This window comes from Pangasianodon hypophthalmus, chromosome 2, assembly GCF_027358585.1.
Source record: "Pangasianodon hypophthalmus isolate fPanHyp1 chromosome 2, fPanHyp1.pri, whole genome shotgun sequence".
Taxonomy (NCBI): Eukaryota; Metazoa; Chordata; class Actinopteri; order Siluriformes; family Pangasiidae; genus Pangasianodon; species Pangasianodon hypophthalmus.
Window position 1 is genome coordinate 16045275 of NC_069711.1, and position 11503 is coordinate 16056777.

Below are 11503 nucleotides of genomic sequence, written 5' to 3' on the forward strand. Positions count from 1 at the left end.
AAATTATGTTTAAAAAATACTAAGAGCAGTAAACAGTAATAAATGAAAAAGTCAGGAATTTGATGTGACAACCCTTTGCTTTAAAAAAAAAAAAGGTACAGTTTGTGCAGTTTTATAATGAAAAGCTGTAAGTTTTACTGAGCATCTTGCAGAACCAGCCACAGTTCTTCTGGAGACTTTCACACTTGCTTCTTATTTTTGCAGCAAAACCCAGCAGCCTTTATGTTTTTTGTCTGAAAAGTGGTCTCTTGCATAATATGCTGCTTTGTTTCCTGACAAACATTTTTCCATAACATTTAATTTTCCAGCACAAAATTAATGTTTGGAAATCTAAAATGTTTTTGTACAAACTGGATAATGTAGAAGTTATAAATAAATCTATAAAAATAGGGTGCCTAAGACTTTTGCACAGTACTTATATAATCATTATATAAAGTGATAGTGATAATTGGACAAAAGTTAATTGGTAATGTCTAAGCTCTATTCTTACAGCATTACAGCCTTAAACATGTGTAGGGGATAGCCTATATTGGTTGTTTTTAATGTGGTTTGAAGATAATCTTAATTGCTAATTACTTCCATCAAGACATCCACATGCTTCTCACATGGTCTTGGGAAACACTAAAGGGCCCAACTTGTAGTAAAAATTAACATTTAAATTAGCTTCCTAATAATTTTTTCACCCCATCATGAAGGCAAAGAAGTGCTTTGTCTGTAGCTTGTTTTAGACAGTTTTAGAAATTGTACACAGCATCCTCTGTGATCAAGAATTTGTTCTAACTTGCATTTTTTTTTTTCAGCTAAGCTTACAAACAGCCCTGCTGCTAACACCATTTGTGCTTCACAACTGCAAGCTGCATGAGAGCAGCACTGCAATAAGTAATTACTGTACATGGCAGACACAGAACCAACAAAGCCACATCTTTACTTTTTACTCCATTGTTTTGCATTTTTGTGTTGGTTTTATCCAGGCCAAAATTGAGTGTTCAGTCTTAAGTCTCAGTCAAGTCACAAGTCAGTCAGGTTGTGATTAGAGTGTACACCCAGCTGTGTACTACTTAAGAAATTAACTAAAATTTGATACATGGATGTATTGTCATTAGCACAATCTAGACATTTTCCAATATTATCCATATTCTTTTTACTGCACTAATTACCCCAACAGGAATTAAAAACAGAATCCAAACACAGATTAACAAAAAACAAAAGTGAATTTTTTTTTTATTGAACATTTTATTTTATTGTGCTTTTTTTTTTTTTTAATTAGTAGCACAATTCCTTGAATTCAACCCCTGCCACCCTAAAACAAAACGTGATTCAACGCAGTGCTTCTCTCTTAGTGACTGGCTAGGGGAAGGAAGTGAAGGCTGGGGAGAGGGCATAAAGGAAGAAAGGGTAGGGGGGGGGGGAAAAAGGCACATACATACTGTAGCCCCACTTGGGCTCAGCTCCAGCAGGTTCCAGCTACTCTTATCCATGAGAGATGGTGTATTGGTTGGGAAAGTATTGTTCATACACCCATGGGCATCTCTTGTTCTACAAACCAGTCATCAGCAGTGCAGCCTAGTCCCACTCAGACCAAATCCAAGGCTGCAAAATGTAGAACCCCACTACAGCCAGGGGGAAAAAAAAATTCCCAGTGGCCCCATTTTTTACTCTGAAACCTTCCACATAGCAAAACAAAAAAAACAAACAAAAAAAAAACAAAAAAAAAAAAAAAAAAAAAGCTATGTACAGGGAGGAAAAAAATTCCCATAGTCTGTACAATTCTGGCCTATACATTATTTACTTCTTTACTGCAAATAAACAAAGAGAAGTACAAAAAAAAAAAAATCCCTAAATAATTTGATAGGACAGCTTCAACAGGGAAAAACAAAAGTAGTCCAGGACTTTTCTCTTAACTTCTAGGCCTATCAGCTATCAACAACTGTAAGGTTTATGACTGAGCATATAAAACACGCAGGGCTCCATCACCTGTACATTTTCATAGAAATTAAAGTTCACATTTTTTAAATTAAACAGGGCCATGAGGAAGAGAGGTCTTGCTTTACTCTGTGACTGGCTGCAGGATCGTCATCACTGGCGGAACTCCAGTTCATCAACACTGATTACTTTAGTAGAAGGCATGGAAGGGAGTGGTTGCTGCAGCACATCTGAGCCAAACCACTTGGCCAGGCCTAGAGGTGGACTCCCTGCTCGCCGCTGAGAGTGGGGTGTCCGGTGCGCGCTGTGGCTCTGTGACTGCGGGGTTCCAGTGGGCACTGTGTGTATATCTGTAAAGAGAAACCGCAACAAGTCTAGGGTTAAAAAATAAGTAAGTACATAAATAAAAATAAATAAAAGCGGTGCAATTTCTAGCTCTTATACAACTATTATAACTTTACAATAAGACTCATGTTAACCCAGAACATGCATCAATACAATTCTTGGTACTTACTAGGTCTCTGCTGCTGTTGGAACTGTTGTTGCATGACTGCTAACTGCATGTGTGGTCCAGCAGCTCTGGGGGGAATAAGTGGGTGTCCTGTAGTGCCCAGTGGATACAGAGGCTGGCCTAAGAGAGCAGGAGGCAGACCCTGCAGCTGGGACAGATCCACAGTCTGGGGGAAAAGTCCTGTTCAGGCAGGCAGACAGACCACTGATATTTACTGTGAACTCTTAGGAGGTACAAGAATGTCTCCATAAAATATAAATGAACCGACATAGAAATAACCATTTTGCAGTTAAACACCAATCCCCACCTGTTTGTAAGAGTGCAGGTCCAAGCTGCTGGGGCTGGATGCCCTGCGCAATCATCCTCTGTACCACACCAGGATGCAGTTGTGGTGGTGGAGGCCTAACCAAGGGGACATGAGACAAAAGCGGTACTGGGTAAATGGGTCTGGGGAAAGAGGAAGTGGACCCTGGGGACAGCATAGAAGGAGTGTGATGCCCTGTGGTGGAGCTAGGCCTGGCTCGCTCAGCCTCTTTCGAGTGGCGATTCTGGGCAGATACAGGGGTGGAGCAGGCTTTTATACCACCTGCTTGAGGTCCACCTCCGTCCACACCATCAAGGAAGGAGCTGGGGGAAGGACTGTCTATAAGGGAGACAAGTTTGAAGGTTATAAACAAAGAAAATTCCACAATGACAAACAGTACAGCTTAAACAAGAATCTTACCTTCCTGTGAGTTTGCTGTGTCCTCTTTACTTCCTGGCCTACTCACTGGCTCATCTTTAGTCTTCTCCTTTGACTCATACATCTTTTTAATCACTGAGGTTGGAGTAAAAGATGGAGACAGCTGCAGAAAAAAAACATACGCATTGGCAATACAATTCCAAGAAAGATAAACAGTCACTGCATCAAGAGGACATTTGACAAGGCAAGAGTTTGCAGCTAATTACATAACTTTAGCCAAAAGACAATTGCCCAGTAAGGGACTGAGAGACAAAACCAGTTTAAAGCCTTGAATTTCCCAGCTAAAAGAAATCCCAATTCATTCAACAAGTGTGAAATTCAGCTTATACAGAAGTTGGGCAAAAATGTTTTTGCTTTGATCCATTCACATTAAACTCACCATACTAGTGACTGCAGTGACAGGGGAATTTCTGCCCGGCAGATGAGGGCCAGGGGACCTGTTAATCCTCGTCTGCCTACAACACACAGAACAAAGCCCCTGAACAGCTCATTCAACTTATACCTACAAGATTATTATTTTCAAACATCATTTGAATTAACAGAAAATCAGGAAGACAGTCAAGGAACCTTGGCTGTGTTTGAAATGGCATACATCATACTAAACCATGCCAAAAACCAGTATGTAGTATGTGAACGTGAAACTCTGGTCTGAGTAGGACATCATCCAGGTATCTTTGGCAGCATACCTGAATTGATAATACACTGGAAATAAGTTTTGTTCTGTACTGCATCCCATGGTGCAATGTGGTCTCTAAACGTTTTTTTTTTTTTAAATCTCAAATTGCAAAGAATGCAGTTTGAAGAAATTGTGAAGAGAGCATCAGCACATATGTAAAAGGCCCTTTTCATACTGCTTTGTGCTTTAAACGTTGCAGGTAAAAAAAAAAAAGTCCAAGTTAAAAATTTGCCAGTTCATATGCCATTCTGAACACAGCCTTTGGCTGCCATTTGAATGAGAGGACATTTTTCCTAACCTGTTCCGGAAGGACTTATCATGGCCATGTTTGTTATAGCCTTGCTGGTACTGGCGACCGTGTAACGCCAGATCCTGCTGGAACATTCCAGCTTCCAAGTCTGCCTGGTCCACTCCCATAGACATTGCCCTCAACTGAAACACATTCAGTAGGTTATCCCTACATTCCTATGCAATCCTACCACGATATTTGTATACTGCCTAACAGTTCCTACCTGTTGTGGAGTTGGGCCTGGACTTAACGCTCTGTGCATTTCAGGAATTTGGTCCCCCAGAATTTGTTGTGGGCCAACAGGGAAGCCTGCAGGGAAAATAATGCATTAGAAAGGAAAAAAAAAATTAAAACCCAAGATTTTCCAAGCAAGTCAGAACAAAACCAAAAGTCCAATAGTAAGAACATGTCATTTAAAACTGCAGTTCTGTTAAGTACTGCATTTCAAAATATGCTACCTGTTCCTGTCTGCATGCCAGTGTAGAAGTCCTGAATGGGACCTCTGTGTGGAAAGAGAGGCGGTGAGGAGCCACGGTGGTGCAAGAGGCCAGGGGCTGAAGCAGGTGCAGCTTCAGGGTTTGCCAACAGACCACTCAAGAGTGGAGAACCTGCCCGTGGAGCTCCCTGAACACCCAACAACTCCTACAGCACAAAAGCAATTTAGACCAATGCCAAATCAGTTATATAATGTAGGACAATATTGTGATTAAGCAGTAGTGTGATTAAAACTTGGATGCAACACCTGGAATATATTCTTCTGCTGTATGGCAGGTACCTGAGCCTCAGTTATGGTGCTCAGGATGGCGGGATCTGCAGACTGCTGCAGCTGTGCACACAAGGGAAAGGGCCATCAGCTTTACAATCACTCCACATACAGGGTTCAGTGACGCACACCAGTGTTTCCCACACCAATGACGTGATTTAGAAAGCCACCACCACACATTCAGATACAAACAGACAATTTCACAATGCAGCCTTCACACAACACAAGTAAAATAATACAACCATCTACAGACTACAGCTTCAGAAATTATGGCTTCTTTGATTTTCATGCCAAACATTTCTGCATCTAACTGCAACACACCTGGATAGATAGCTCAAATACACTAACATGACTATCCATAATATGGCCTGCCATAAACCCTGCAGCTGTCTTTCTCTGGCAAAACATCATTAGAATCCAAATAACTACTTTTCATGCAACCTTTTAAACTTGTAATAAAAACCATAAAGCCACATGCCAAGCATGCAAATGAATATCAAAACCCACTAGAAAAGTGCCCTTTCTCTAGGAATAAAAACAGCAATCCCAATACAAGCAATCCAACTTGCTCAACTGCACAATACAAACATATGCCCATCATTAATCCAATTCAAGACATTACTACCACCAATTACCCTTAAAAGAATGAAAACACAGTTGCCTATCCATGGGGTAAACCATTTTAATGCTTCTTTGCATGCATTAACTGCATGCTTCTGATGAAACTAGCAAAGCTAGTGGTATGGCTTGCAAGATTAGCTCAAACTGATGGCCAGGGTAACTTCAGGTATGCATACAAAAGTCTCAGGGTCAAGCCCTCTTGCTGCATCACCTATGGCTCTGGGGAAGAAGCTAATGAGAAAATTCAATACATTTGACCAAGTGTTTGTCTCAGAATTTCTGGAGAAAACAGTTGACAGTCTTTAATTATATGGTATCTTTATATTAAAAAAAAAAAAAATTCCATCAGTACAAGGGGCCAACGGTTCTAAAGACTGCAGCTTTACCAAAAATTACAATGATGAATCATTCATGAAACCTAATTCAATTAGAACCATGCACATGGCAAGATGCTAATACGCACATAAGCACAATGCCTAAATTTTCAAATATTGTTCACATAAACTGCTTTTGTTAAACAGAACACAGCATATATTCATCTCTATTATTATACGTGTTTCATTTTCAGTAACAAATTTTCATAAAATGAGTCACACCTACTCAGTGAGAAAACCAGGCACATGGGAATATTTTCTACACCCCACGCTCCCTGAGAAACACAAATTTACCTGGCATCACTGACTCCCAGCTTTACCTGATGCAGAGCGGCATGCTCAGACACATGCACGTTTAACCAGCTGTGTGGTCACACTTACGCTGCTCGTGCTGGCCTTGGGCTGGGTGGGCAGGGTTCCACTTGCCTTCATACTGCTCACAAGCTTGTTGAATGCAGACATGTCAGGATCACGGGGACGGGCCATGACCCCTGAGCCTCCTGTAAGAGCCTCTTCCAGGTGCTCGGCCATGAAAGGAGTTCCTCTTCCCTGAGCCTGCAGCTGCCTGGGGGCTGGCTGAGGCTGCTCACTCTGAACTTTCAGCCCCTTTAAACCACTCTCCACCTCCTCCAATGACAACACCACCCCAGAGTTAGCTACAACAGAGGGACAAGACAGGATCCTATTAAATCAGAGCCAAAGAGGAAAAAGAGTTCCAAATGTTACATCAGCGTTACTTACTGCTCTCCTTGAGACGAGCCTTGTTTGCATTTAAGCTGGAGAGAAGGGGTTTAAGGTCAATTTTGGCTTTATGGAGCAGCTCCAAGATGTCCACCTTCTCTCTCCGCTCCTCCAAGGGAATTGGCGTGAAATAGGGTGTAGGACCCTGACTAGGAGAACTACTGCGTGGATCTATATACGAGGGAGGGGGGACGACAATTTTCTCTAGTCAGTTTTTTGTGGGAAGACAAACTACAGTACATTTAAACACGGGGTTTACATGACTGGATGTCTGTATCCAGTTCACGTATTAATTTTTTTTTTTTTTTTAAACAAATGCAGCATAAAGCCACAAACACCTCGTTGCAGTTACCAATGTCAAAATTTACATCATTGCCTTGCACCATTTGGCCTATACTGCCACTGTTGACACTGTTCAAAGTTGCAATAAGGCACAGAATGAATAGTGGCATCATGTAACGCAGCATTGAATTGCACATACAAACGCTATGGTCTTCCGTTACCTGCTAGTTTCTCAAGCTCTTCATGTGGGGTGGAGCGCAGGCTGCTGGAGCGGCTAACAGAGGGACTCTGATTACTGTTGAACCAGCGGCTGAACCGGCTGGCCGTGACTGGCCCTTCACCAAGCACATCTTCGATCATCTGAAAAAAGTGAGAGCAAGTGGTTCAGTATGGGTCGGTATAAAAATAGGAAACGGTTATTTTGGGGGGTGGGGGGGTGGTGAGAACGGCACTTACATGATGAGAGCTGATGAAGGCCAATGAAGGCAAATGAAGTGTGGGCTTTTGGGAAAAGGTAATTCAAAACCATGGGCACAAATGTTCACACTTAATCAAAATATCCATCACCCAAAGGGTTTCAGTGCTCAGAGCACAAAGCTTCTATATCGCGACTGTTATTAGCTTCTTCATGACTGCTAGAGTCCCATCAAACACGCATTCAGACTAACCCTTAACTTGATCAGTGATGGGCATAAATTTGTATCTGCTTAGCCAGCTGTCTACCAAAACTTCCTTAGTCAAAGTAGCCAAATGGCTATTAGCTGACTGCAAACAAAGAAACCTCACATTCTCATCATTATGCATTACCAAACAATCACAAAGTTAAAATAGTCAGGGCAGCTGCACAAGCATATAGAGCATCCCACAGGGTATTATGTGGACCGTGCATAAGGAAAAGACCCAATAGAAATGCCTCAGGTGTGATTATTGCTCAGGACATCAACCATCCACACATCAACCCAATCACCCTTTTAAGCATGCAGTGCTCCCCACATCTTACCGAAGCCAGGCCAGGCATGGTCTTCTCCAGATTAAAGAACTCGTTGAAGTCAAAATCCCCAGCTGTTTGTTCAGGTAGAATGTCTGGATGAGGAACCTCCTGATCAGCTCCTCTCTCTTGGACCACCTGTGCCTCCTCAGAAAGACCACCATTGCACTCAACTGCACGAGAAAGAGCAAGCAAGTAGGCAAAATCATTCTTGATTTTGTATGCAAGTTAGTGAAAAATCAAAAAAGCTATACCAGTAAAAAGAAAAGAAAATTTCACGTGCCTTCTTTTACAGACTCTGTCCTCTTTCTTGAGCGCTTAGGTTTCCGTTTATCATCCTCTAGGACTTTATCGTCAAAGCCAATAAGCTCAATGGTCTCTGACTGGCTTGTGGGTCCACCAGAAAACCATTCTGGCTCCTCTTCAGCATAAGAGTCATTCCTTCTCCTCTCACTAAACACTCTTTTGTCACCAAAGTCCCTCTGTAATGGCAGCGCAAAGGGGCACTGGTTATATCATCTTATTAAAACATACAAACGCTAGCAGAGAAAAAAATATCCAAAATCTAAAATCACAAAAGCCAAGAATTAAAATCTGCAGACGCTGGCTATAAATCACAAACTAGTTTAAGGACTAGGGCAGCAGATCATTTACTAAACAGGCTCAGAGTTTTTGGTCTTACTAGGATGTTTAAAATCACCATTTATCATGGTCAGAAGAAATGCAGGAGGTCAAAAATATATTTCTGTGGACTTGGTTTTAAGGAACTGAAATCTGCAGCAGCCATAACATATGCACAGTACGTTTACACAATACCCTGAATCTCTTGTCCTTGAAGTCACGTTCTCTTTCACGGTCCCTTTCTTTGTCCACCCGAATATCCCTCTCGAACCCACGCGCCGCCATGATGCGCCCACTTCCAATACGGCGTGTGCCCCCGAGACGGAGAGACTCATTCTCTTTGTTCTCAAGGGGGCTGATGGGACGGCGAGTCAGGGCAGCAGGTGCCACTTGACAGCCACCTCCAAAACTACGGCGCTGGGGGCTAAGAACGACCTCCAAATCATCCTCTTTAATACGCTCTCGTGGGTCTAGAGGAGTAGCACAAAAAACTTTTAACGACCTGGATTACATCCTTGGAAAACATTTCATATGGTGCTTTTTTCAAACACACTACCTAGAACTGAATTTCTGACAAATGGAGTAGCAGTTCAACAAATTACCAGCAATTCTACGTTTCAGGGGAGGTCTATCCTCAGCATAGTCCCTCTTGTAACCCTCTCCTGGTAAGTCACACTCGGAGGGATACAATGACGCATGCCATTTTTCAGGATCCCACACTCCATCACTAGAGAAATTAAAATAAGATTAGTTTTTCAAAGCAAAACCAATCAATACATTTTCGGACTGTTCTGGACACAAACTGAAAATACAAACCTATCTTTAACTTTAAGGAACTTTACGATAAACAGATGTGAGCAAATTTCAAGGAATTAAACAGCACCATAGTCTATACCTTACCATTTTACTAATTTATTGTACAGCTCACCTGTCATATTTCTGAGACAGGCATTCTGGCCTCTCGTTAGAAATTGGTAGCTCTTTGATTTCCAAAAGCTCCTCCTGTGAAAGAAAATCAAGCACAAATGAAAACCAGATTACACTAATCAGACAGGACATACGCAAGACTGTCAAGAACATGGTCGCAACTTGGCTGATTGAGAAAGACGCAGGATCCAACCTTGGTGTATCGATAGGCAGAAGTCAGTAGAGAAGGCTTCACAGTGTGGATCATTTTATTGCCATTTTCCTGATCCTCTATACAGGCATCTTTGTCCATGACTGAGGCAGAAGGCCAAAGTATAGCTTTTGTCTTGGACACTCCAAGCACCTGTAGGCAAAGGATTTGGATAGATTAAAACCTTAAGGAAAAACAGTTGGCAAAAACTTTAGGAATACAAGCTTTAAAAGCAAACATCCGAGTGCTAGAATGCCTAGATCCTCCAGTGACACTAGCATTAAGCATAGATTGTGTTGTGGCCGAGGCGTATTGTTAGTTTGACGTTAATCAGCATCAACAGCTCATTAAGCAGTGTGCTATGTGATTAAGCAACTTGAGCAGTTAGTACGATGAAAGCCATGTAGACTTCTAACTAACTTCTTGTCAGCTGTGCGGGAACAGCAGCTAAGCCGCTTATTGGGACTAATTGTCCGTTCAGTTTCGCTTATTAATGTTAATTGCGTGGACAAATCAATTTGGGCGCTAATATTTGCGCAGCCGGATGCTAGCAATATGTGCTTAGCATCCAGAGTTAGCGCTTAACTGTTAGCCGAAAACAAAAAAAAAAAAAAAAAAAAAAACACACTTAGTAGGTTAGCTCATGAATTTACACACACAAAAGCAATACTGCAGCGCATATATTCTTTTGCTGGTAGCCAATTAACTTACCTGCTTCTAGACAAACCTCCCTCAAGTTTCTCCTCGCTCCGCTGATGCTACAATTAGCTAACTTTTACACCAAACGCCGAGTCTTACACGAGTGCGTCCAGGCCATTCAGCTGGACGCGGCGTCCGCTTGCTGCCCAAATATAAGACTTAAACTATATCTGGATGTGGTGTTTACCGAACCACAGGACGCTAATGAGGTGTACAGGTCAGATAAAACGTTTACAGCGTCAGCGTTAACGAGCTAGCCAAGGAGCTTCCAAACAAGCTAGCCAAACGCTCCACAAACTAGTGCTGTTTATTTGTTTATTTCTTCACCAAAAAGCAAGTCATAAAGCTCTGCTTCTCTAATAACACAAATTTAACACCCAGACCGAGCAATGAAACTAATGCTACTACAGTATTTCTACGTTTGTACCTTTGCTTATAAGCTGTCGGAAACAATCCAAAGGCTAGCCGGCTAGCTAACTATATTCTTACTATTCACTACTAAGCATGATGTGCTCAAACAGCGCGCTGAGCTACTGAAACACGACACTGAGTTTGTGTTAGTTGGGTTAAACAGGATAGTGAGTGCAGCCGCTTCAGTGCACACTGACCGGAACCATCACTGTACCTCGGGCTAATAACACTTTGTTAATAAGAGCTCTCTCTCTCTTTCTCTCCCTCTCTCTCTTTGGTCTCTCTCCAGTTGCTCAGCAGCAATTTTCCTCTGATCACCACAGGTCCTGACTGAAGGCCCAATCCAGGATTATATAGCGACCGCTTCCGCCTTCGTTAAAATGTAAAATATATACACATTTTTTTATTATGTTTTTAAATTCTCAGTAACTTACAAAGATAATTTAGAAAATTAAGATAGACATTTGTTTAGAAAATATACATAATTGTAATTACAAAGCGTTCCATTGAATATTTGTCAGGCATTTCAAATGGACACCTAATGTAAACCAAAGGTTTTTTTTTTTTTCCCCCAGATGATGAGATTCCTGTGTCTGAATACTAGCTTATCACTTGTTTCGTTTTCGATCCAATAAAAGTAATATCAAATAAAAAATAATAACAAGGATCCCGATACCGATACATTGAAAAGTTTTCTTGTGAATATGAAAAGGGGAAGTTTGCGATTTCTACAGTGATAATATGC

General features: G+C 41.6%; 1 protein-coding gene across 6 annotated transcripts; it reads right to left on the reverse strand.

Moving 5' to 3' along the window:
* Nucleotides 1-1192: 1192 nt before the first annotated feature.
* On the reverse strand, nucleotides 1193-11110 carry eif4enif1 (eukaryotic translation initiation factor 4E nuclear import factor 1). 6 transcript variants are annotated; one of them, XM_026921753.3, is made up of 19 exons: nucleotides 10973-11110; nucleotides 9652-9801; nucleotides 9460-9533; nucleotides 9134-9258; nucleotides 8727-9001; nucleotides 8194-8392; nucleotides 7923-8083; nucleotides 7144-7282; nucleotides 6641-6811; nucleotides 6281-6555; nucleotides 4884-4967; nucleotides 4600-4783; nucleotides 4365-4450; nucleotides 4151-4284; nucleotides 3556-3631; nucleotides 3159-3279; nucleotides 2742-3077; nucleotides 2438-2614; nucleotides 1193-2273 (listed from the first exon to the last, which is right to left on the reverse strand). In XM_026921753.3, the coding sequence occupies exons 2-19, from the start codon at nucleotides 9748-9750 to the stop codon at nucleotides 2077-2079; spliced, it is 2913 nt and encodes a 970-aa protein (XP_026777554.1). In that variant the 5' UTR covers nucleotides 9751-9801; nucleotides 10973-11110; the 3' UTR covers nucleotides 1193-2076. The 6 variants fall into 6 exon arrangements, with proteins under 6 accessions (XP_026777554.1, XP_053084242.1, XP_034153592.1 ...); XM_053228267.1 differs by having other exon boundaries at nucleotides 10775-11080; XM_034297701.2 differs by having other exon boundaries at nucleotides 6326-6555; nucleotides 10956-11079.
* Between the last annotated feature and the right edge of the window lie 393 nt (nucleotides 11111-11503).

Coding starts and splice junctions, on each gene's coding strand:
- eif4enif1 (XM_034297700.2), bottom strand. Junction 9,534..9,651: donor CTGCCTATCGATACACCAAG/GTTGGATCCTGC, acceptor TTTCTTTCACAG/GAGGAGCTTTTGGAAATCAA. Junction 2,274..2,437: donor CCAACAGCAGCAGAGACCTA/GTAAGTACCAAG, acceptor TTCTCTTTACAG/ATATACACACAGTGCCCACT.